General features: G+C 33.2%; 1 protein-coding gene across 5 annotated transcripts in view; it reads left to right on the top strand.

Annotated features, from left to right (window-relative positions):
- Positions 1-26340, top strand: part of CEP126 (centrosomal protein 126) — a 73615-nt gene that overhangs the window by 38228 nt on the left and 9047 nt on the right. For 3 of the 5 annotated variants that reach the window (XM_045556862.1, XM_045556857.1, XM_045556861.1), the window contains 4 exons: positions 1908-4053; positions 8529-8641; positions 11173-11248; positions 15892-16101. In XM_045556862.1, the coding sequence (XP_045412818.1) occupies positions 1908-4053; positions 8529-8641; positions 11173-11248; positions 15892-16101 (2545 nt within the window). Of the gene's footprint in view, positions 1-1907; positions 4054-8528; positions 8642-11172; positions 11249-15891; positions 16102-20834; positions 20909-26340 lie in introns of those variants that run through there. The other 2 variants (XM_045556860.1, XM_045556859.1) reach the window with 2 other exon arrangements.

The raw sequence follows: 26340 nt of genomic DNA, 5'->3' as shown, positions 1-26340 counted from the left end.
TTAAGACAGAGGATAAAAAGATATGTTACAGGCAAGGGAACAAAGATAAAATGGACCACTAATATAACTTACAAACAAAACTTGAAGCTGATCATAATGTTTCATTGTTTAGTAAGGGGGAAAATTCTGTGGGGGAAAAAAGTATAGTTTATGAAATCAGAAGTTGCCAAACTTCTTTTGAGGTGCTTTGGGAGATGAGGCAATCACAGACCTGTGCAAATAGAAATGTTAGAGCTGTGGACATCATACTTATATCTAGAAGGAACTTCTAACCCAGATTTTTATGTCTCATTAGATGCAATCTCAAAAGAAGCCCTCCAGGCCTGGTTTCCTTATCATTATCAATCAAAATAACTCAATTCCAAGAACAAGGCATTGAAGTAGATGTGCTTTGTTTTGTTCTCCTAACTGGGTTGAGTGAACATCACTTTGAGAAGAACGCCAAAAGATATGATAATTAGGGAGTAAATACTAGAAATATAAAACTCTCATGAATCATTTTCAAGACTTATTTCACAATAATATGTCAATTAGAATTTGCCATATAAGCTTATTTCCTTGCTCTTGGTTTACTTCCTGGGCTAGAAAAAGAATGTATTTTTGTCTAGTATCATATTTAAATTGCCTAAAATTTGTGATAAATCTTAAGGGACACTAATTTTCTTTGATTTCATTCAACTTTTTGACTAGATTTACAATTTTAATGTCTTCTTAAAATTTATTTCTATATATATGATACAGATTAATGCATTCTAGATATGTGTGAGAAATTAGAAATATTTTAAAACATTTACCATACATTGAAGTGATCATGAAATTTTATTAAAGATTGATAAATTCCATGGGAATTTCAGTGAAATAGTGATGAGAATGTCTATGGAATTTATGGAAATTATTACTGTGCTATATCTCCAAAAAGGAGTCATTAAAGTCAATATTTGACCTTAAATTCCTATTTGAATTACTTGGGGAATTTATAATAATACCAACATATGGGCCCACCCATATATTGTATTAAATCAGCAGGACCTGGGCATACATTTTCTTTTATTTTGAACCCCCTTTCAAGAAAAATGGCATACATATGGTTTACAAAGGTCCTTATATAATTCTAACATGCATCTAGAAAGGGTTACTTCAACCTTACCATAGCCCACAAAATTAACTTTTATAAAAAGATGTAGCCCAGCTGGGCACAGTGGCTCACTCCTGTAATCTTAGCACTTTGGGAGGCTGAGCTGGGAGAATCACTTGAGGCCAGGAGTTCGATATCAGCCTAAGCAAGAGCTAGACCCTGTCTCTACTAAAAATAGAAAAATTAGCTGGGTGTGGTGGCTCGTGCCAGTAGTCCCAGCTACTCAGGAGGCTGAGGCAGGAGGATCGCTTGAGCCCAGGAGTTTGAGATTGCAATGAGCTATGATGATGCCACTGCTCAAAAAAAAAAAGATGTGGCCCCTACCAACAGGAAGCTCACTCACATTGGGATCACAGAGCCTTTAGGAGCCTCATTCAAGTACAGGAAATGTTTCAGGAAAAAATACAATTTGTAAATAACTATTTTTCAGAATTTCACTTATTGTTCTGAAACCATCAAGAAACTTCATACTCTAAGTGGAATAGCAATAACAAAATTATTTTCTAAGATATAGCTGTGGCTAGAATAAGTGGGTAGTTACTTTAGGAGTTAAAATTAAAGCATGCATGCTTTAAGTCTTTGTTACCTTCTTATTTTTTACCCTGAGGATTGCTGCAATAAGGATTATTTATATACCTACACTGTTTATAGTCCTATTACTCTACTTTATATGCCAAGAAGAACTGGGCTTTAGTAACAAATGGTGTGTTGAATCATTAATTTTGGCATTTAAAAATTTCTAAGCTATAAAACAATGTTCTCTGTTTTCCAGAAATTTTGTGATGAAGTTAATCAGATAACCAATTCTGAAACCCTCTCAAGTATAGACAGTCTTGAGGCTGCAGAGCATGAAGAAATATATTTAACACTTATTAAGGAGCCTTCTACATCAATCCAGCAAAATACCATTTCCCTCAAATCAGCAAATTTGCAATCAACTAATCTGAGCTGCTTTGACGAAGATAAACTGTCATTCTCTAAAACTCAACATATAAATAATTGGCTTACCAATTTAGATACTCCAGATACCCAGACTGTCACACCTTTCTCAGATATTTTGAGTAAATCCAATGTTTCGCCTGCATGGGAATGTTTTAATAGTCAAGAACAAAATCTATCTACTTTGAGTAGAACTGTGGAAAGACCCACAAATACTGCTGAAAATTCAGTGGCCTTTGTATATAGTCCACCCATATTTGTAGTAGATAACAAAAGTGAAAAGACCTCTGAAACTAGCACTATGAAGACAATTGACTCCACTTCTGGAGCATTCAAAAGAGAGAGGCTATTAGTTACTGAGAACCCAACATTTAAATTCAGCAAAGCCTGGAGCACTTCAGATACTCTAGCCCAGGAAGTGACTACCTTTTCAGACCAAGAGAAATCTTCTGAATTAACTCAAGAAAATAGAACTTCAGTTCCTACTTCATGCGTACCAGTGGCAACACCTTTAGTTTTGCCATCTAATACACCATCAGCTAGACCTTTAGCAAAGAATAATATATACATAAAAGAAATAGACCCAGTACAGTGTTCTGATAAGTTAGATGAATTGAAAGATGTTAAAGATGAAAAGATAAAATATTTTCATTGTAATAAGGAAGAGTTGCCTTTATTTTCAGACAGTTTTCAAGCTGCCTATATACCTCACAATCCTGATTCAAAAGATGAAAAACAAAAATTAGCTGAAACATCAACATCATTGTCTAATGTAATTCCTAATTATGACTTAGTTGGCCAGCACAAGAAAATGAAATACAACATTCATGAGAGAAATGGTGTGAGGTTTCTTAAAGGTATTTTAAAGAAAGAATCTAAATATGAGCATGATTATCTTAAGGCACTAATTATAAATCAAGGCTTGAAGTTTGGAAATCAAAAAGCAGCAGCTATCAGAGATAGTATTGAGTTAACAAAGGAAAAAGAAAAAGGTGCAGAAATCACAAAGACTATTAAAAAACTGAGGTGGTTTGATGAGACTGGCAATATAGAAAACAGTGCTGAAGACCATCATTCACTGAAGAATAAAACAGGAGTAACTCAACAATGGTCTCAACAATTCCACATTAAAAGTGGTGCTGGCAGCAACACAATTAATGTTCCTGCTAGTGCTGAAAATTCTGCTGATAGAAAGAAGTCCAAGGATGATTATTTCTCAGAAAATGTCACTGTTTTAGGAGGATCTGGAACAGACCATGTCCCTTTAAACTGTTTTATACCTTCAGGTTGTAACTTTGCTAAACAAGCCTGGCCAGCCTCAAAAAAAGAGGAAAGTAAAATCCCCGTCCATAATGGTGATTCTAAAACCCAGAAAGGTAACCCACAAAGAGGTGGAGCAAAAGTAATTAGAAGAACAGGATCTGCAAAAGTCCAATCAGGCTATATATATACAAACAGAAGAGGCACTGTCATTAACCCACAGTCTGCAAGCAAAGTCAACACATTTATACAAGCTCAAGGTAAACTAATTATGCCTCATCCTCCTCCTAAATCTACATCAAATATTAGAAGTGGTAAAAATATACAAGTGTCTCAGTGTCAATCAGTAATACCTGAAGATTCTCAAAACATTATGACACATAACTGTTTTAATTCAAAACATGTGCTTCCAACAGAACACAATTCGAATCAGTGGAATCAAGAAAGTAGTCCACTCTCAAATGCTGGTTCTGACCTAGTCACTGTGATACCATCTTTACCATCTTATTATTCTTCTGAGTGCCAAACTTTAACAAAAATAAATTATTCAAATGGCACTCAAACAGTTGCCCAGCAAAGTGGGACATTATATTGTACACAAAGAAGTCCTGTTTATGAAGAAAGTTATCAGTCTGTGACTCTTAAAACTACTGAAGAAGAATCAGTTCCCTTGAGGAAAAGAGGGCATAATATCCTGCATCAAAATGAGAGGGCTGCTGGTAAGAATAAATTTATATGTTTTTTTAGATAAAATGTACAACTTTTTAAATTTATGTGAAATTGTCCTTATTAAGGTATGGCAATATATACTGTATAGATATTAATATTAAATAACTTAGCTTTATAGGAATAACTTACCCCCTTGAATATTGTAACTTTTTCTGTCTAGTAGCTGAAGCTTTTAAGAGAATGATCCAACCTTTGCTCAACTAAAATTAGAAAACTTTCTCCGCTTCCATTTTTTTCCCATGAGAGAGGACAAGGAATAGGATCCTATTCTTGTCCCATGTTATTCTATCTTTGCTATTATAGTCAAATTTTCCGTCATTATAGGATCCGATTCTTGTCCCATGTTATTCTATCTTTACTATTGTAGTCAAATTTTCCATCAAGGTAAGCACAATGAAAAATATTGCTTAAATTTATTCTAAACAAGTGAATACATGTAGTATTATATATTCCTTTATTTTTCCTTAAAATTTTTGTTAAATTGAATTGCTATAAGCTGATAGTAGTTATACCTAATATGTTCACCTGTTCCTTTTTCAAAAGTACGGCAAGCTCTGCTTTAATCTGCTATGTATATTGGTTTTCATGTGGAGAAAAAAATGATATCATTGCCTTAAAATTTTTTGAAAATTAATTCCCTATAAAATACCATTGCCCTTAGTAGCTGGTTGACTCCTCATGAAGCTACTTTCCTCTTTTGAGAGAATGGACTAGTAAGAATCCATCCAACAAGTAGGAATCAGTTGCCTTTTGAGAAATAGTTAGGACTGGGGCACGGAGGCATTCAGAAAAGCAACTCTTCTTTTTCCAAAGATATGAATAAATATTAATATATAAAGAGAGAGTTTAAAATTTAATATTCAAAGTCTTCAATTAGATCATGAGCTTTTAAGGACAAGAGACATTTTTGTAATTCATCACTCTATCCCCAGGTCTAAGTGCCTGGCACTTAGTAGTCACCCAGACTTTTCTTGAATTGAACAGATACAAGCCACATTAGCAGATGGGAAGCTAAATGCAAAGACTATAATCTAAAAATCTTCAGTCTTGTCTACAAAAATCTAGATTTAAAAAAAATTATTTTTCTCACTAAAAACTTCATTCTCTTCATTCATTTTACAACATAACTTTAATTTTCTCAATACTTTCAAAAAATAAAGATATCATACAGATTAGATATTCTAAAATAAATAATGGTAAATAATAACGGTTACCTTTTTTGAGTTTTTACTCTTTGGCAGCCATAAGACTAAGTGCCTTACACTTCTTGTTTCATTTAAACCTTATAACAACACTAAGAAATAAGTATTTTTTAAAACCCTATTTTGCAAAGAAGGAAATAGAATTGCCCAGAGTCAAGAGCTAGTAAAGAGCAGAATTGGTATTTTGACCCAAATCTCTATGGCTCCAAGTCTTGTACTTTTTCTACTAAAACTATGTAATAAATACAGTTATTAAGCAAATATCATATATCAGACTTTGTGCTAATCAGGAAAAATACTAGGAAACTTATGTACAAAATAGCTTATGTACAAAAGGGTAGCATATAAAAGTTCTCTCATTCTCTGATAAAATAATGGGATGCATATATTAAACTAAAGAAATTATTATTTTCCTGGCATTTAATCAAAGGCGGTAGTTCTCTCAGGGATCTTTGTATAAGGGACATTGGGAAATGTAATGAATTTTAACATTTTTAGCCATGTTTTTAAAGAGACAGAAATTTTCAAGCTGTTGTATATATCTATACCTCTTAATACAATGATTGTATTTAGAATATCTAATACTAATAATACTACTTTATATGTTCAGTCATTTAAGCTTTTTTTTCAAGCTATTTAAGTACCAAACATTTCAAGTGAACCCTTTGCTAATACTGGATTATAGTTCAGTGAGCATTTGTTTTTGTTTTGTTTTTTTCCTACTCTCCTATTTGCCAGGTCATTCTGTTCTCACACTCTTATGTGCTCCAGAGTTGACAGTTGTGGAGGGCATCTTGCTCTTTATTAGCATTCTCAGAACATTCTAGAACTCTCTAGAAAAAACTTTATTCCCATGAAGTCTAAGCCATTCAACCATACCACCACCTGATTTCTCAAGTCATTTCCCCACTAGAAGACGACTTTGGCATCTGGTTCACAGTCTGCATTTCTGTGCAGAGTGTTTGCCATCATGCTGGATAAATGAACTTTCACATGCATGAGCAACACAACACCCTGAACTCTCTGAATCCTTTTTCATCTTTAATGACTCTATACCATTCTGCCTCAGCTACCCATTCCCTTTGTCATATAACGGACCTTGTCAACATTCATATCTCCTGTGTTTCTCAAATCAGCAACTCAAGCACATTCTCCTCTCTAACTACAGTCTCCTATTTTCTCTACCCTTACTCCTACCGTTCTTTTTCCTCACTGAGATCTTTAGTCCATAATTTTCTCTGCTTTCTCATTTGAATTTATCAGCTCTATTTTTATTTTCTACTCCTTTTCCAGCTTAGATTTAATAGCCTATGGTTTCAATAATTTTTATGCCAGTATCCTAAACTCTTTGCCACTTGGTCTTTTTTGTCACACCAATGAAGCAACCCTCCCTCCCTGGGGCAGGGGCGGGGTGGGGGTGGGGCACAAATTATCTACTTTCTCTCTGACTGCTCTTAAGTAGCAGAGAGAAGTCACACAATGTGGCAGGCACATAGATTACACTGTAGATTCATGATCATCAGCCTCTGATGACCAACGTTACTGATTATTCCTACTGTTTCTCTGTTAAATTCACTCTCCATTCTTTGCAATAACTGTTTCAGGCATTTCTTCTCCCCAAATGTCCAATCTCTTCACTTCTCCTTTCCTAACTAATACTTTTACCTACTCATTTTTCCCAGGCCATATTTCAATGGGAATAAAATATCAAAAATGAGCAGAAAAAGTTGCAGAATATACGTTAGAATAATTATAAAAATAAGTTCCAGTATTTAATAGTACAGTAGGGAAATTATAGTTAATAATTCATTGTATATTTCAAAATACCTAGAAGGGGAGAATTGTAGTGTTCTCACACAAAGAAAAGATAAATGTTTGAGGTGATGAATATCCCAATTACTCTGTTTGATCATTACACATTGTATGCACATATCACATGTACCTTAAAAATATATACAACTGTAACATATCAATTAAAAAATAAAAAAGGCACAAATCAACAATATTTAAATCAAAAAGAGGGGCATGATCTCAGAACCATAGTTTTTAAAAATATAAGATGGTCATATGAATTAAATGCCAATAGATTTGAAAATGTAGATTAGTTGGATAAATTTCTACAGAAATCAGTAATTATCAAAATTGCCTTAAGAAGAAATAGCTTTCTATAATAAATGAATAAAAAAGATTATGTATTAACAATATATAAAATACTTTTGCTCTCATATATTATTAGTAATGCTCTGAATGCTTGATTTTTTAATGTCCTATCAATCATGAGGACTTCATTCCATATATCATTAGCTAATATCTCATAGCATAATATACAATTAAGGTAACATTTGTTAATTCTTGAATTTATGATACTTTGTTACAGATATGCTGTCATTGTCATTATGTGGCAGAGTTTGTAATGAAAATAAGAAATGTGTCAGCTCTGCTATTTTTTTAACCTATCTTTGCAATATTGTTATTTTTGATCTATGATTTTGCAAGAATGTTTTTAATTAGTCTTATAAAAAGTATAGTATGTTTTTAATTAAATAATCATACAAAAAGCATAGAAAAATAATATAATAAACATCTGTGTACCTACCGCTCACCTTAAATAAAACATTACACATACAGTGGAAGCCCTACAAAAGTTTTTTCAGTCACTTTCCTCTTTTGTGAGGACTTGTTAAGATACCTAGTAGGTATGCATAAATCCACTTTCCTGGGTACATATAAATTTTAGAAACATTGCAGGAAGCTAAAGAACACTAATGAATGATGCCATTATGATGTTGGCAGTGAGAGCACTGCCATCCTCACACTTGAAACTTCTACTCTCCTTTTAAGATAACTTTTACTGCATACAATATATAACCATCTTCCTTGCAAACTAACAAGGGTGCCAGTGTCAACCATATATGACATAAGTTTAATTTCTAATTTTTAAATACTAAATATAAATTGGAATTCTAACATGTTTTTTTACTACACCACTGGATTATCTTACATAACCTTCTGGTGTTCCAGCACCATGCTCTGGAGATCGCTGCTCTAAACTGTCAACCCCTCAAAAGCAGGGATTTCATTGAATTCATCATTGTAACTATGCTATGCATAGAACATGTAAGAGGAGCTCAATAAAATCTGCTGACTGACTGAAACTTACAGAATTTTCTGTGATGTTTGAAGGTAACGTGAAAGTTTGCAGTGGATATGTATTATCTACTCAACTTGCATAATTTTTGATATTGTGCTGGCATTTGTTTAAGATTCTACTGTTATGAGAAGAAAACAAATTGTCAAAAATAAACGGAGAAGTCTTTTAGAGAAGAAAAGACAAAACCCTGGATCTGCAGGACAGAAGTATGATAAGCAAATGAATGTAAGTACAGTATTAATAAAAATCTCTATTCAACTGTGAAGAATTACTTGGAAAACACAATGTTCTTACAGGACTGTGCTGTAAACTGTATACCACAACATATATATAAACATATGTGAAGCAGTCTTGGAATCTTTATGCTAAGAGCTTATTGTACTATACCTATTTGCTACATTCTATAATAATTAGTATATAATCAGTTGCTTAATGAAGGTTTTAAACCAACTTTAAGAAATCACTATTATTTTCTTTGTTATTATTAATAGCCAATGCTAGAAAAAATAAGGTCATTTACAACAAAATTCAACAAAGTTATTTTAATATACATTAAAAAAGAAAGGTAAATTAGAGGCATACATAGAGGAAGCAAGTATGCTAATCATAAAGACTAATATAATTCCGTGTGATTGAATATCCTATTTGTATCTGAGCTTCTTGGAAGACATAGCAAAAAGGTAAATTGGATGACTTATGTAATTCTCAGTGGGTATTGATAATGATGTTGTTGTTTTGGATATAATATTTTAAAAGACATTTGTCATCGAGGACCTTTTATAGGAGACTTTGAAGTAAATAATGAATATGTTCCTAGTAATAGTTCAACAACAAATGAATAGAGTTTCACATGGCTGTTTGTGATAGAGATCTTCAATAAAGGCCAAAAGCATAATAACAATTTAAAAATAAGTAGAGGCAATTCTGTGAGAGCTAAGTAAATGTGGTCTAAATATGACATTTTCTAGATGTCTAACTTGATCCAAGGATTGACTTTAAGAATATTAAGTCTTTATGGATAAGTAAATAACATTTCACTTGGAGTTTCTACTGTAAATATCACTTCTGATTTTTTAAATAGAACTTGAATAAGGTGTCTTATGAAGAATTTATATTCCAAGTTATAGGTTGATGGTCCTATCATTTGTATATTATAGGAAGTAGTGATTTTTATATATATGGATAAGATTATTATTATAATATGGAGAACAATCAACCTTGATCTAATCTTATCAGCAAAACAGTCATTTAGTTATATATTTATGAAAATAAAGTTAGTCGCATTACCAATATAGTCTTATTGCTTAATAACATAGTACTTAATTACAAAAATAACTTCCTGATTACAAATACAATATTGTACCTAAGTCCTTCTATTTTAACTTCCATATTGTTCCCATTAAACATCACAAAATCCATAAAGTGATAACATCTTTTACCCTTATTTTTTTATTTTTATTAATATTTTTCAAATCTAAAAGTACTATATAGTTTCTATAACCAAAAAAATGAACAAACTAAATTCTAAATGCCTGTTATTAGTGCCCTTTCTAAATTTATTCTTATTTTACTATTTTCTATTCTATCTCTTGCTCCTTTGCATTCTATCTTACTATCTTCAGAGTCCACTTTTGTCCTCCTTTCCAGAAGCCTCACTTCCACTTTCACATACACTCTTCCACTCACACATCTGCTTACACATCTTGTAAAGTCTTGTTAGTCTTAGAATAGGTCAGTGTTCCTGAATCAAAATTTTTCATTCTTATTATTTTGTTTTGTTTTGTTTTATTTTTTACCAAATGACCATTATGCCACTTATTATTTTGTTTTGTTTTTTATTCCAGAGCCTAACCCAGGGTTCAGTTATTACAGTAGTGGCCCTTGTCACCTTGTATTGGGAAATGTATTTTATCATACTGGATTTTCTCCAGCCCACTTCTATGTGGAGAAAATCTAACAAAAGGTGGAAAAAGCACAATTGCCACTTTGCATCAGGGTTTCAGTCCAAGGTATCTCATGTCTCTAGTGGAGATCAGGCAAGACTATGAGAGCTATTGAAGGAGAGGTGTTGCAAAAATCTGCAGTTACTCTTCAGATCAGACTGAACAAAGGTTAGGTATAGTCATAGCCAGGCAGTTTTATCTGAGAGAAAACCATCATTTCTTAAAGTGAAACAGAATAGGAATAAAGAAAGTAGATCATATTCAGGGAAGAAGAGATGGCATATCTCAGAAAGTGTGGAATAGGTGCACTTATTGCCAGTGCTCTGAGATTTCCCTTTTCCAGGTTCTATGCAGCATTGGGTCAGCTATTTCTATTTTAAGTTTTGTCAAATAAGATACTTATCTATCCTTGGCATTAGCCATAATCAGAGGCTTTTGTCTAGTGATTCACCCTTACAATGATAAACCAAGTAGGCTATAAACTTTAAAGTAATTTCTTGCCTTTCCTTTAATTAGCACTTTTGATTGCCACTCAACTTACTTTACCTCTTCAAATATCCAAGACAACATCACAACCTGAAATTTTTTTGGTGGACATAAAAACTATTTTTTAAAAATATTCAGTTATGATAAAAAGGCTTCATTTCAGTAATTCTTGATTTCAGCTCCAAATGAAAAGCGAAAATATACAAGCCACATAAACAAGGATAGCTGAAAATATATACAGCAACTAAAAGTTTTTTAAAAGTCCATGTACATATTATGAATTTTAAATATGGAATTATGTTTTAATTCAATATTCTATTTTTATAGAATTTTAGACAAGGTATACAGCTAAGTTCAAGTGAGCCAAAACAAACTACAAGGGGTACTTCTAATATTGAAGAAGGTATGTTTTAGTTTGAACGTTTTCCTCCAATCTTGTTCCCAGTGATTTTTTTCTTCCTTGTATGTGTATTCCCAGGTGCTTAGATATTATGTGATTGTTACGCCTCCATTTAGAAGCTGAACTTTCCTCACCCCTGCACATCCAGGTTATTGCCAGAGTTTCTTTATTCTAAGTAATAACATATTGAACATCTTTCTATATCAATCTATTTCCTGACTTTTCAATTATTTCTGTAGGATACATTCCCAAAATTAAAATTAAAGTAACTTGCATGTAATTGGCATCCAGTAAATATTTGTTGAATGAAACTCCGTGTATTAAATGAATACTGGATCAAAGGAAATAAGCATTGATATGGCTTTTCATACATATTTTTAAAGTATTTTCCTGAAAAGCATTCATTCAAAATTCTTCTGGTGGTGTATGTCCAGTGGTGTGTGTCAGCTTGAGGTAGGATCTTCAAATATTTGTTTATATGATAAGCAAAGAAATCATATTTTATTAGTTTTGATTTTTATTAATAATATGTTTAATTGTTTTTATACGCATTTTTTTGGTAAATTGTCTCTTCATGTTCTTTTCCTTAAATACTAGAGTTTTGAAATTTTCTTACTGATTTCTGCAAATTCTTTAAATATCAAGGATCCTAACTGTTATATTAGTTATAAATGTTTTCTCTATTTTATTATTTGCATCTTGTTCCACTTATATTTTTACATATATAAGTTTTAATTTTTATTTGTTTGTCCAATAGATGATTGTTGAGAGCTAATTTTCTGCTTATAAGTACATATTGGATATACAGGTTGAGCATCTCTAATCCAAAAATCCGAAATCCAAAACTTGTTGAGAACTGACTTGCTGCCATAAGTGGAAAATTCCACACCTGACCTTATGTGATGGGTCACAGTCAAAACACAGGCACACCACATACAGTTTATTCAGCATTCCCAAGGGGAAAAAGACCTTCCCAACTCCCTTCATCTGTGATATATCTTTTCCATGCATGCCCAGATTTCTGTACACAAGCATGCCCACAAAGAATAATGAAATAGCACATGTGCAGGCCATGTGTGCCAACAACAAGCAGGTTCCTTACCGAGACCCCACATGGGACCAAGACCTATATGCGTTACTTTTTTGCTTATTCTCTGCTTTATGATATAAAGATATTGTTGAAAATATCAAAAGGCCTGCACATACCCCTATGGGTGACAATGATAAGAAAAGAAGAAGACTTTATATTTATCTATAGCATAGAAAGTCAAGCTGTTGGAGAAACTGGACAGCAGTGTAAGTGTGAAACATCTTATAGAAAAGTGTGGTATTGGAATGACCACATATGTGACCTGAAGAAACAAAAGGATAAACTGGTGACATACTATGATGAAAGTTATGAACAGAAGTTAATAAAAAATAGAAAAATACTGCATGAAGCTAAAAATGAAGATATCAGTCATGTATTGAGGTATTGAGAGAGTGGACCTCTTGGCATCACAATGAACACATGCCACTTAATATGGTATGCTGATCATGAAACAAGCAAAGATCTATCATGAGGAACTGAAAATTGAAGGGAATGTGAATATTACACAGGCAGGTTACAGAAATTTAAGATAGGATGCAGCATTAAATTTTTAAAGATTTTTGATGATAAAGCATCTGCTGATCACAAAGCAGTGGAGAAATTCATTGAAGATTTGCCAAGGTTGTTGCTGACGAAAATCTGACACCAAAACAAGTATATAATGTTCGTGAAGTTTCAATGTTTTGGCATTATTGTCCCAGAAAGACACTGACTACAGCTGATGAGACAGTCCCTATAAGAATTACGACTGCCAAGGACTGGATAACTATGCTGGATGTGCTAATGCAGCCAGCACGCGTAAATGTAAACTTGCTGTGATAGACAAAAGCTTGCATCGTTGCTGTTTCTAAGAAGTGAATTTCTTACCAGTCTATTATATGCTGACAAAAAGGTCTGGATCACCAGGGACATCTTTTCTGATTGGTTTCACAAACATTTTGTACCAGGGAAGCTGCACTGAATGGATGACAACTGCAAGATTTTGTTATTCCTTGACAACTGTTCAGCTGAAATTCTTATCAAAAATAATGTTTATGCCATGTACTTTCCCCCAAAATGTGACTTCACTAATTCAGCCAGGTGACTAGGGTATCCTTAGATCAATGAAGAGTAAATGTAAAAACACTTTCTTGAACAGAATGCTAGCAGCAGTGAACAAAGGCATGGGTGTGGAAGGTTTTTAAAAAGAGGTTAGCATGAAGGATGAAGTACATACTGTTGCCAACACTTGGAACACAGTGACTAAAGATACAGTTGTGCATGTCTTGCACAACCTCTGACAGGCGACTATATTCAGTGATGATAATGAACAAAGTGGTGACTTTGAAGGATTCCCTATGTCAAGTGAGAAAAAAATAATGTCTGACCTCCTTACACATGCAAAAATTACACCTTCAGAGCCATCAATAAGCTGGAAGAAGGGGATGTCAAAGAAGTTTTTAACACCGATAATGAGGCTCCAGTTATTCATTCATTGACTGATGCTGAAATAGCTGAAATGGTTCTAAATCCAGGTGATCATGATAATAATGATAATGAAGATGACATTGTTAACACTGCAAGAAAAAGTGCCTATTGACAAGATGGTGAAAATATGCGATGGGCTTATTGAAGGACTAGAGCAGACTGTATTAATAACAACAAGAAATCATGTCAGTTTCTAAAATCAAAGATAGGCTTCTAAGACAAGAAAACGTTAATGAGGCAGATGACTCTGAAGGAAATATTTAGAAAAGTCATCCAGTAGAATGCCTCCTCATCCCTAGAAAACCCACTCCTGGTCCATGAACTGCTTCTGATGTTTCTTCTCACCAAAAAAAAAAAAAAAGACAGTGTACAGTAACCTCTTAATCAAAACACTGCATCATAGGTGGAGACTGAAAGCCTGCTATTGTTTGTTGTCGCTGCTGTTTAACAGCTGATTCTAGTGATGCTTCTGTGCTGCTTAGTTGTTATCCTGAACACATAATTTTTCACTATATTTTTGGTGTGCCATATTTTTTACCGTTAAGTACTTAAGTGTGAATAAATCTGAAAAAATGATTGCTCATCAGTAGCATATGAATTGAGTCAGGAATGGTGGTGATGCCAAACAACCACAGATTGTCCACATGGGGGACTGAGATAGTGATACCTTTGCTTTCCAGTGGTTCAATGTACACTAACTTTATTTCATGCACAAAATTATTTTAAAATATTGTATAAAATTACCCTTAGGCTATGTATAAGGTACATATGAAACAAATGAATTCATGTTTAAACTTGAGTCCTATCCCCAAGATATCTCATTATGTATATGAAAATATACCAAAATTCTAAAAAATCCAAAGTCTGAAACACTTCTGATCTGAAGCATTTCAGATAAGGGATATTCAACCTGTACAATAATGAACAAAACATACAAAAGTATTGCCCTTCAGAAATTTAAAGTCTATTAGAGAAGGCTGACCTTAAGTAAACATGTTTTAGTCTTTTCTTAGTGATTTCTCCATTACTTTTAAGTTCAAAGAACTTTCCCGGCCGGGCGCGGTGGCTCACACCTGTAATCCTAGCTCTGGGAGGCCGAGGCGGGTGGATCGCTCGAGGTCAGGAGTTCGAGACCAGCCTGAGCAAGAGTGAGACCCCGTCTCTACTAAAAATAGAAAGAAATTATCTGGCCAACTAAAAATATATATACAAAAAAATTAGCCGGGCATGGTGGCTCATGCCTGTAGTCCCAGCTACTAGGGAGGCTGAGGCAGTAGGATCGCTTAAGCCCAGGAGTCTGAGGTTGCTGTGAGCTAGGCTGATGCCACGGCACTCACTCTAGCCCGGGCAACAAAGTGACACTCTGTCTCAAAAAAAAAAAAAAAAAAAAAAAAAAAAAAAACAAAGAACTTTCCCAATACAGAAATTTGGAAATATTTGTTTCTTTTTCTTTTACATTGCTTTAGTTATTAGGTTGATTTCTTAAATTTAACTCTTTAATTTGTTTGGAATTTGTTTAAATGCACAGTGTGAAACTCCAAACTGATTCTTTTATAAGCAACAAACTATGGAATCATCTTTCCCTTCTCAAGATTTTGAAGCTTCTTTGATCATATATTCTTATATCTAATTGAGTTTGTTTCTAGACTATCAGTTCTGTTCAGCTGATTACCAAATTTTCTGATCTTTCCTTAAGTTCCTTTTCACTGTTTTATTTATAGTTTATAATATTATAACTGCTACAATAAAGACAATCTTCTTCATCTTCTTTTTGTACCACCAATGAATAACAAACACACAACACAAAAACCATATTACCTAAACTTAATGTATTTTTTTCTTTAGTTCAGGTAACACTCTAAGAATTTTTATTAACTCACTGCCACCATTTTGAATATCTTTTTTTTAATTAAGCATGGGAAAATGCTAGATAGAGGATCCTGATAAGTAAAATCCAAAGTAACAGAATATTTACTGAGTTTCTGTTTGTGAAATGAATACATACAGACATATATCAGTTAAGTATGTATCAGGGATGATCTCAAAGACAAAAAAGGATCAAAGAATGATTGATGTAAACTTTCTGTAGTTTCAGATAGTACCGCTGAGTTTTTGATGGCTGAAAACCTAGTGAAAGCATCAGTACCTGAGGATGAAATTCTAACTGTCATGAATAGCAAGCTGCTACAGAAACCAAATATGGCTTTAAATGAGACACAGCAACTCAACATCTGCACACTGTCAGCTGAAGAACAGAAGATTCTACAGTCCCTTAATCATCTCAATGAAAGGTTACACTGTAAGTATGGAAGAACAACTTCTGTAAGAAATGTTGTATTTTTTACTTAGACAATTTTAAACTTTAATTTAAAAATCAGAAATAAAAATACAAAATGTATCCAGATTATCACCTAGTTAATTTAGTACATATAATTGAGAATATATTTAAATGTACCATGCTATTTCAAGTATACCATATCATTTATGATGATGCCAATTTCTTTGCCAGGCTTAACTGTCCTTTAGGAATATATAAATAGACTTCTGTTTCAGCAATGGACAGGCTAGGTATCTATCCTGACCATCCATCAAAACAACCATAAATTTTTAATTATTTTAAAAACCTTAAATACTGTGATGAGCCAATAAGAATGTAAGGAATTCTTAAGATCAAGAACTAAATATAGATAAGAGCCAAGAAAGATAAGGAGAGTGTTGCAGCTGGCTTTTGTCTTGAGGATATTTAACTCATGGAGTGAAATTGAACTTTGCTTTGCTTTTCATGCCTCACAGAAAAAAAGGGAAATGGAGACAAAACCCAGGGTCTACTCAAGATGAGTAGTCTTATAGAAGATCCTCTCATCATAAAGCTGGGCCACCCAAAGAGCTAATGCCCTACATATACGTTCACAGAAAAGGTGGGGAAGGGTGGGGAGGGAGGAGAATTGAAAATAAAGCTTGCATTTCTTGAACTTCAGTATTGCACAGATAATGGAGGAAAAATCATCCCTGAGAATTTGGAACCATACTCTAGTTAAGTATCACACTAATTTATAGTCATAATTATATTCCTTGAGTGGTCCTTAAAACCTCAAGCAAAGAATTTAATCTAGAATGATCCCAAACTGGTAGTATCCCAAAACACCTGGAAAAAGTAAATTTATATCTCTTCTAGAGAAACCTACCTATGTTCCAGTCCTCGAAGAATTATCATAAATGAAATCCAAAGAAAATGAGCAGCCCACAATAAAAAGTTAAAATAAATAATGTAATCCATAAAGAAAAAAGCTACCATAAAAAAATCAGAAGAAACCACAAGACAGAATAAACAGACTTAAAAAGGATTTAGATAATGAAATTACCAGACAGACTATAAAATAGCCATGTTTATATATTTTAAAGTAATCAGAAATAAGTTTAAAAATACAATCAGGGAATAAGAAACTATAATGAATGAACAAGCATATTTGAAAAGGGGCCCAAATAGAATGCCTGGGAATGGAAAATATAATAATTGAAATTAAAAATCAGCACATGGTATAAACACTAGATTACAGACATCTAAAGAGAGAATTAGTAAACTAGAATATACATCAAGGAAACTTATCCAGAATAAAGTCCAGAGAGGCAAAGAGAAGGAAAATATGAAATAGAGCTTAAAAGACACAGAGGAGTGAGTAAAAAGGCCTGAAAGGCCAGAGGCAAAATCTGAAATGATAATGATTTTCCCAATCTAATGAACAATACCAACCCACAGATTCAACAACTCAGCACATTTCAAACAGAGTAAATAAAAAAAAATTTCCACCAAGATATATCACAAGGAATTTCAATCAGCAACAAAAAAGACAGAAAACATTGAAAATGTCAAAAGATATTAAATAATGTATTCAATGTGCTCTGAGAGAAAGTAACTCTCAAATTTAAAAATTTTTTCTTTTTGAGACAGAGTCTCACTCTGTTGCCTGGGCTCGAGTGCCGTGGCGTCAGCCTAGCTCACAGCAACCTCAAACTCCTGGGCTCAAGCCATCCTTCTGCCTCAGCCTCCCAAGTAGCTGGGACTACAGGCACACGCCACCATGCCCGGCTCATTTTTCCTATATATATTTTTAGATGTCCAGCTAATTTCTTTCTAATTTTTTTTTTAGTAGAGACAGGGGAGGGTCTCGCTCTTGCTCAGGCTAGTCTCAAACTCCTGAGCTCAAACAATCCACCTGCCTAGGCCTTCCAGAGTGCTAGGATTACAAGCATGAGCTACTGCGCCTGGCCAAATTTAAAATATTTTTAAAGTGAAAATGTCTCTAAGGGATGAGAGTGGATTAAAAATATGTTCAGACAAAAACTAAAGACTTGTTAACAGCAGACTCTTACTAAAGGAAATTCTAACAAATGCATTTCAGCAGACAGAAAATCTCAGATGGCCAGTCTGAGAGGGCAAATTTGAACAAACATTGTATAAAACAATAAATATAATAAAGTAGCATGTGTTTCAAAGAGAAAAAAGTTAGAATTAAAATACCTACCAACAATAGTACATAAGTTGGGAGGATATAAACAGAGTTAAAGTATACTAGAATTTTTATATTGTTAGGGAATTTGGTAAACATATAGATTAAATTTGGATGTGAATAATTGAAGTATGCCTGTGGTAATTACTACAGTCACTACTGAAGAACTAGAAATAAAATATACAACTTCCAAACTGATAGTTAAGGGAAAGTGTCACAGAAAAAAATACCAAATTAATCCAAAATAAGGCAAAAAGGGGGAGAAAAATAAACATAAAAAAGATAGGAAAAATAGAAATACTATTTCTATTTTTGATGGTATATGCAAGTATATTTATAATAAATATAAATGCATTTAATGCTACAGTTAAAAGACAGAAGTTGTCAAATGGAACTTTACATTACAACTATATCCTGTTTATAAACAATATGTTTAAAACATAGGGATATAAAAAAACTGAAAGCAAAAAAGATGGCAAATGCATACCACACAAATTCTAACCAAAGGAAAGTTGATTTTGATATAATATTATCAGACAAAACTCACTTTACAGTAGAAAGCATTACTAAACATAAAAAGGATCAGTTTATGATGATCAAAGCTTTAATTCAAAATCAGTATATAAAATATTTTATATGCCTTTTAAAACATAACCTCAAAATATATAAAATATTCCTAATCATGGTGGGAGATTATAACATACCATTGTCAGTAATTGATAGGATAAACAAAAGATCAAATAGATGTATGGTAATTGAATATAATTAACAAACTTTATCAAAGGGACACATTATTTGTAAGTACACAAAAAAAATTTATAAAATGAACCCTTATATAATACCAGAAAACAAGCCTTAATACATTTCAAAGGATTGGAGTTATACAGTCCACATCCTCTGACCACATGCAATTTACCTAAAAACTAATAATAAAAAGATAACTATTAAGAAACATATCTAAATAAACTATTATTCTGAAAAAAAGTACCATAATGGAAATTTTAAAATATTTAGGTCAATAATAAAAATATTTTATATATGCATTATCAGAGTTTTCAACCCCAACACTGTTGACATTTTGGACTGGATAATTCTTTGTTCTTTGGACTATCTTGTCCATTTTAAGATATTTAGCAGCATCCCTGGCCTCTAACCACTAGATGCCATAGCACCTCCCAGTCATGACAATCAGGTATCTCTAGATATTGCCAAATATTCCCTGGGTGGCAAAAATCACCTATTGTTAAGAACCACTGAATAAACACACACACACACACAAATGTATGTATTTTGTGTGTATATATTTCATTTCTGCCTAAAATGTAGAGAGCTAGAATGTGTCCATCCCACCCTAAGATCAAGAAAAAGCAGATAAATGATAAGAATGTAGCTTTTCTAAGACTAATTAGAGAGTTGAGGTCAAAGCAAAACCAGGTAGCCTGACATCCAAGGAAAGACAGGAACTTCCAAAGAGATACAGGGTGTGAACATTTGCTCCCCATGGTGCAGAGTATGAGAAAAAGAAATGCTAGGTACCATATAAGCTGATATTAGAAATTGTGTTCAAAGTTTTCTTTTTTTGTTGTTTCATTTTGGGGGGTTTTTTCATTGAGATTAAGTACCTGTTTTATTAGCTGATGCATGTGGGGATTGTAGTTTAAATATTTTAAGTCAAAATATGTAAATATGTGTTCATTCATACACATTTCAAAAATGTAAAAGAATACTTTTTTCTTTGAGTATGGATCTACTGTGGGAGTTCCACATTATCTTCATTTTATTAAGCAAACCCATAATATTAATATTTAGTCTGTATTTTCCACTTTGGACTTCTTTAAAATGTAACAAAAAAATGTAAGACTTTTGCAAAACAATCTAGATCTCCAGATTTTTTTCCTCAAGTTTTTTGCAGTTGCATTGTTAATATCTAATTTAAGAGCAGAATTTACTAGGTCTTTCAGAGTGTTCAATTTGATTTTCATGGAAGCAGTAGCCCTCTTTCTTTTTGCACTCATATATTATTGATTTATGCAATTACAATGACAGATAAAAAAAAACTACCATAAACTAGTTTGGGAAGAAACAGTCAACTAAAATGAGAACTTTATGAAAACGACCAACTTCATTGTTCATTGCTGTATATATTATACAATATGTACTCTTTTTTGTGGAGGTGGAATCTGGCTTTAACTCAGCATAATGATTCTGAGATTCATTCATGGTGTATGTATATCAATATTTCTTTCCTTTTTATTGTTGAGCAGGAATCCATTGTATGTATATGCCACCATTTGTTTAGTCATGTACTTGTCAATGGACATCTGGGTTGCTCCAATGTGGGGCTATTAAATATAAAAATGCAATGAACATTTGGGCACAGGACTGTGGACATAGTCTTTCATTTGTCTTGGGTAAATACTCTAGGAGTGGAATGGCTGGGTTGTATGATTAAATGTATGTTTAACTTTTTAAGACACTATCAAACTGTTTTCCAAAGTGGTTGTCCCATTTATATTCCCACTAGTAGTTCACAAGAATCCCTGAATGTTGGCTTCTGAGAATCAGTTACTACACATTCTTGACAAGACTTGGTATGTTCAGCCTTTAATTTTAGCCATTCTAATAAGTTTTTGTGGTATCTCATTGTGACTTTAGTTTACTTTTCCCTAGTGACTGACTGCTGAGCATCTTTCATATTTGTATCCTTTTTTAGGGAACTGTCCAAATCTTTTGTTCATCTAAAAAAATTAGATTGGCTGTTTTCTTATTAAATTATAGGATACAAACTTTTTGTTGATATGACACAAATCTTTTGGTGGCTATACATTTTGCAGATATTTTCTCCCAGGCTGTGGCTTTCCTTTCCTTTTCATTTTTAAGTCGTTTTTATATTTTTATTTTATTTCAGAGAAGTTCTTATTTACTGTGTCATATTTAAGAAATCTTTGCCAACCCAAAGTTACTAGGATTGTTTCTTTTAGAAGTTTTATAATTTTGTCTCTTACATTTAGGTCTGTGATTCATTTTGAATTCATTTTTGTATATGGTATAAAGTAAGACTGAAGATTCCTTTTTTAAAAACATATGGCTATCCAGTTGTTCTTATATTTGTTGAAGAGATGATCATTTCCCCCATTGAATTAATTGTCTTCCCAACTTTGTTGAAAATAAATTGATCATATATGTGTGATTATATTTCTGGATTCACTATTCTGTTCCATTGACCCAGATGTCTGTCTTTATGCCAATACTGTATAACAAGTCTTTCAGTAGCATTCCTATACAACAGCAGTCAAGCTGAGAATCAAATCAAAGACTCAATACCTTTCACAGTAGCTACAAAGAAAATAAAATACCTAGAAATATATTTAATGAAGAAGATGAAAGATCTCTACAGAGAGAATTATGAATCACTTAGGAAGGAAATTACAGACAATGTAAAAAAATGAAAAAACGTATGCTCATGGATGGGCAGAATCAACATTGTTAAAATGTCCTTACTACCCAAAGTGATTTACAGATTAAATGCAATCTCCATCAAAATACCAATGTCATTTTTCACAGATCTAGAAAAAATAATTCTACACTTTGTTTAAAACCAGAAAAGAGCCCAAATATCCAAAGTAACCTTAAGCAAAAGGAACAAATCTGGAGGCATCACTTTACCAGACTTCAAACTGTACTACAGGTCTGGAGTAACGAAAACAGCATGGTACTGGCACAAAAATAGAAATGTAGACGAATGGAACAGAACAGAGAACCCAGATATAAAACCATCTACATATTGCCATCTGATCTTTGACAAAGTAGACAGCAATACACACTGGGGAAAAAAATCCCTATTCAATAAAATGGTGCTGGGAAAATTGGATAGCTACATGTAGACGATTTAAATGGGATCCATATCTCTCACCACTCACAAAAATTAATTTAAGATGTATAACAGACTTAAATCTAAGACATGAAACCATAAGAATTCTAGAAGAAAATCTTGGAAAAACTCTTCTAGATATCACCCTAGCAAAGAATTTATGAAGAAGATCCCCAAGGTCAACCACAGCAACAAAAAAAATAAATGATTAAATTAAAAAGCTTCTGCACAGCCAAGGAAACAAGCAACAGAGCAAATAGACAACCTATGGAATGGGAGAAAATATTTGCATGTTAGACATCCAATAAAGGGTTAATAACCAGGAATCTACAAAGAACTCAAGCAAATTGGCAAGAAAAAAAAAACAAACAATCCCATTAAAAAGTGGACAAAAGACATGAACAGAAGCTTTTCAAAAGAAGATAGATTAATGGCCAGTAACATGAAAAAATGTTCAATATCACTAATCATCAGAGAAATGCAAATTAAAACCACAATGAGATATCACCTAACCCCAGTGAGAATGGCCTTTATCAAAAAGTCCCAAAACAATAGATGCTAGTGTGGATGTGGAAAGAAAGGAACACTTATACACTGTTTGTGGGACTGCAAAACTAGTGCAACTTCTATGGAAAATGGTATGAAGATTCCTCAAAGAACTAAAAGCAGACCTACCATTTGATCTAGCAATACCACTACTGGGTATTTGCCCAAACGAAAAAAAGTCATTTTATCAAAAAGGCATTTGCACTAGAATGTTTATTGCAGCACAATTTACAATTGCAAAGATGTGGAATTAACCCAAGTACCCATCAATTCATGAGTGGATTAATAAAATGTGGTATATGTACACCATGGAGTACTACTCAACCATAAAAAATGAGTTAATACCTTTTGCAACAATCTGGATGGAACTGGAGACCATTCTCCTAAGTAAAGTATTGCAAGAATGGAAAAGCAAGTACCACATGTACTGATTATTAAATTGGAAGCAAACAATCAGCACTCATGTGCACAGAAGGAAGTTAAACTCAATGGAAATCATACAGGTGGGAAGGGGGAGGAGATGGGTGAAATCATACCTAATGAGTACAATGTACACCATCTGGGTGATGGGCACACTTACAACTTTGACTCAAGCAGTACATAAGCAATTCATGTAAATAAAACATTTGTACCCCTATAATATTCTGAAATAAATTTTCAATAGATTGCTAAAGGATGAATGTGGATTATTGTGAGAATGTATAACCCCTGGGAGCTTCAGGCACAAGGGAAATTTACACCTACTCACAGATTCTTCTCCATGGATCTACACTGTGTGTTCATTAGAAAGATAAGATGCAGAGCAAGAGACCAGAGAAACTATTCTGGGCCTCCCACTGCTGTAGGAAGGGCATGAAGCCCATGCAGAACCTTGCCCCCTGCAGAATAAAAACCATAAGGTGCTGGGGCAGAGGCAGCAAACCTTGTTGAATCCCCTCAAGGCATAGGTAAAGACTTATTGGGGATAGGGGAAAGATAAAAGAAAAAAGCCTTGACCCCTGGGATAGGGGCAAGAAACAGTCCAAAATGGCAAAGACCATTACAGGTATCCTACTATTTGAGGAAAGGCACAAAATTCTCTTGCACAAAACCTGCCAAAGATACAAGGCAAAGTTAACTGCCAGGAGAATGAGGACAGAGAAGGCACACAGGTCTGTTTAAAACTGAGCCTGGACCAGGACAACAGAAAAACTCCCCTATTCCACCACCACCAGGCCAACAAGTATATCAAGTAACAAGCAATGGAAATCTGCTAGGAGACAGGCAGGAGCATAGAGAGAGATCCTTTCTATTGTGCATACACAGAGGAAAGCCAAATCTGAGAGGGGAGCAGGAACATTGCAGGGGGTGGGTGTGACAGATATGTGAGGAATAAAAGCACTATAACAGAAATGGAAAATGTTTTATATGTGCTGATCAGTACAGTCAACACAGCTAAGGAAAGAATCAGTGAATTTGAAGATGGGTCAATAGAAATTTTCCAAACTGAAACATCAAAGAAAAAAACAAAAAAGTGGCGACAAAAACAGAAAACAAAGCATCCAAGAGCTGTGGAACAATATAGACTAGTCTAATAAACATGTAATTAGAATTCCAGTGTGAGAACTTGCATCCTTTTTTGCTGGGAAGAAGGAGCTAGTGATCTTATGGGAAGTTGAATTTAGGTACAGTCCCTCTCACTTGGGGTGAAGACCTGTTCTTGGATCCCAGATAGCACATTTCCAGAAAAGGTATGATAAACTTCTAGGATTATTTTCAGACAAGCTGTTTGTCTGAAACAGCTTGTTTCAAACTCCATATTGAAATAATACTAAATAGAAAGAAAACAGATTGAACTCCTACCACAAATCACACACACAAAAATCAAGGTGATTAAAGATTTAATGTGAAAGAAAATATATAAAGCTTATAGAAGATAATATAAGAGAATATCTTTAACCTTGGGGTAAGAAAGGATTTCTTATGTAGAGCACAAAGAACATAATCCATAAAGGAAAAATTAATAAATTTGATCATTTTAAAATTACAAACTTCTCTTAATATGAAAACATTAAAACAATGAAATGGCAAGTCACAAAGTAAAAGAAAATGTAACACATAAAGGACTCATTCAAAATATGTAAAAAATTATAAATCAATAAGAAAAAAGACAGCCCAATAGAATGGGGAAAAAAGATTTGAACAGGGACTTCACAACAAAGGAAGCACAAATGAAAATAAATATTGAAAGATGCTCAATTTCTCTAGTAATAGAAAAATACAAGTTAAAATAATGAGATACTCATTAGGTAGAAGTTTCAAAGGCTGGCAATACTATGTGTTAATAAAGATGTGCAGCAATAGCATCTCTTATATAATGCTGGCAGGAGTGTAAATTGGTGCAATCTCTTTAGGAAATGTTTTGCCACCACTAGTTCTGTTGAACATGAGCATACCTTACAACCCAGCAATTTCACTTTTAGATGCCTACCCTAAAGAAAATCCTCCATATGTCCATCAGGAGACATGTACAAGTATATAGAAATCATCACTGTTTGTAAAAACCAAAACTATAAAATATCTAAACTTGGTATATTCATCTGATGAAATATTATTCAGCAAGGAAAATGAATAGACTATAGCTACACACATCATCATGGATGAATCTAAAAATATATAATTTTAAGCAAACAAAGGCAAATCACAGGAAAAGAAAGATGGTACAATTCCATTTATGTGAAGTCCCAAAACAGATAAAATTAAATAATATTATTTTTCAGGGATGTATACATATGTGCTAGAATGACAAAGAAACAAAGTCAATATAGTGGGTTGGTTACCTCCTTGGTTGAGGGAAGAGAATACAATCTGTAGGGCATTGGAGAGGCAGGGAGCTCCAGGAAGCTTCTAGGATAGTGATGATGTTCAAATTTCTTAATCTAGGTGATTACACAGACATTAGCCTTAATCAGACATTAGCCTTATTAATTAAAATATGCATGTATGTTTTATACATTCTTTGTATGTATGTTAATTTTAAAATTAAAATTAAATTTTAAAATAATATATTAATAAAAAGCAGGAAGCTTCAACCACAAAAACAACAAAACTAAGGCTATAAAGATATAAAAATTATGCAGATAAAGAATAAAAACCTCAAGTCAATAATTGGAGGATTTTTACTTCTATATGATACTTCTACTTATTTAAATGCTTCATATAAAAGATTCTGCCTGAATTATTTTTATTTTGCTCAGATGCTTCCTATTGTATGGACAAAAACCTAAAAATTGAAAAGGCAGGCATTGACTAAATTATTCAATTTCTTATGCCTTAATAACTAAATAAACATCTCTTTTATCCTGAGAGGCTACAAGGATGAAATTCATTTTTGGATTTAAAAACAAGAAAAAAGGAAAAAGAAAACACTTAAATAAATATGATTATATAATGGTCAAAGTACTAGGAATTCTCTTATTAACATAAGTTTTATGTAATTGTTTCTGATCAAATTGCTCTATTTTCGGACCTAATATAAAAACTATTTCTGGGGTTAATGGGGAAAAAAAGCCTCTTACTTAATTTTGAATATTTGGACACATCAGAATTTAATATTTGATTCTTTAGGCATTCT

Source organism: Lemur catta, chromosome 7, assembly GCF_020740605.2.
Source record: "Lemur catta isolate mLemCat1 chromosome 7, mLemCat1.pri, whole genome shotgun sequence".
In the NCBI taxonomy this organism is placed as follows: domain Eukaryota; kingdom Metazoa; phylum Chordata; class Mammalia; order Primates; family Lemuridae; genus Lemur; species Lemur catta.
Note: the sequence above shows the minus strand (reverse complement) of the source record. Positions and strands in the feature narration are given on the sequence as shown.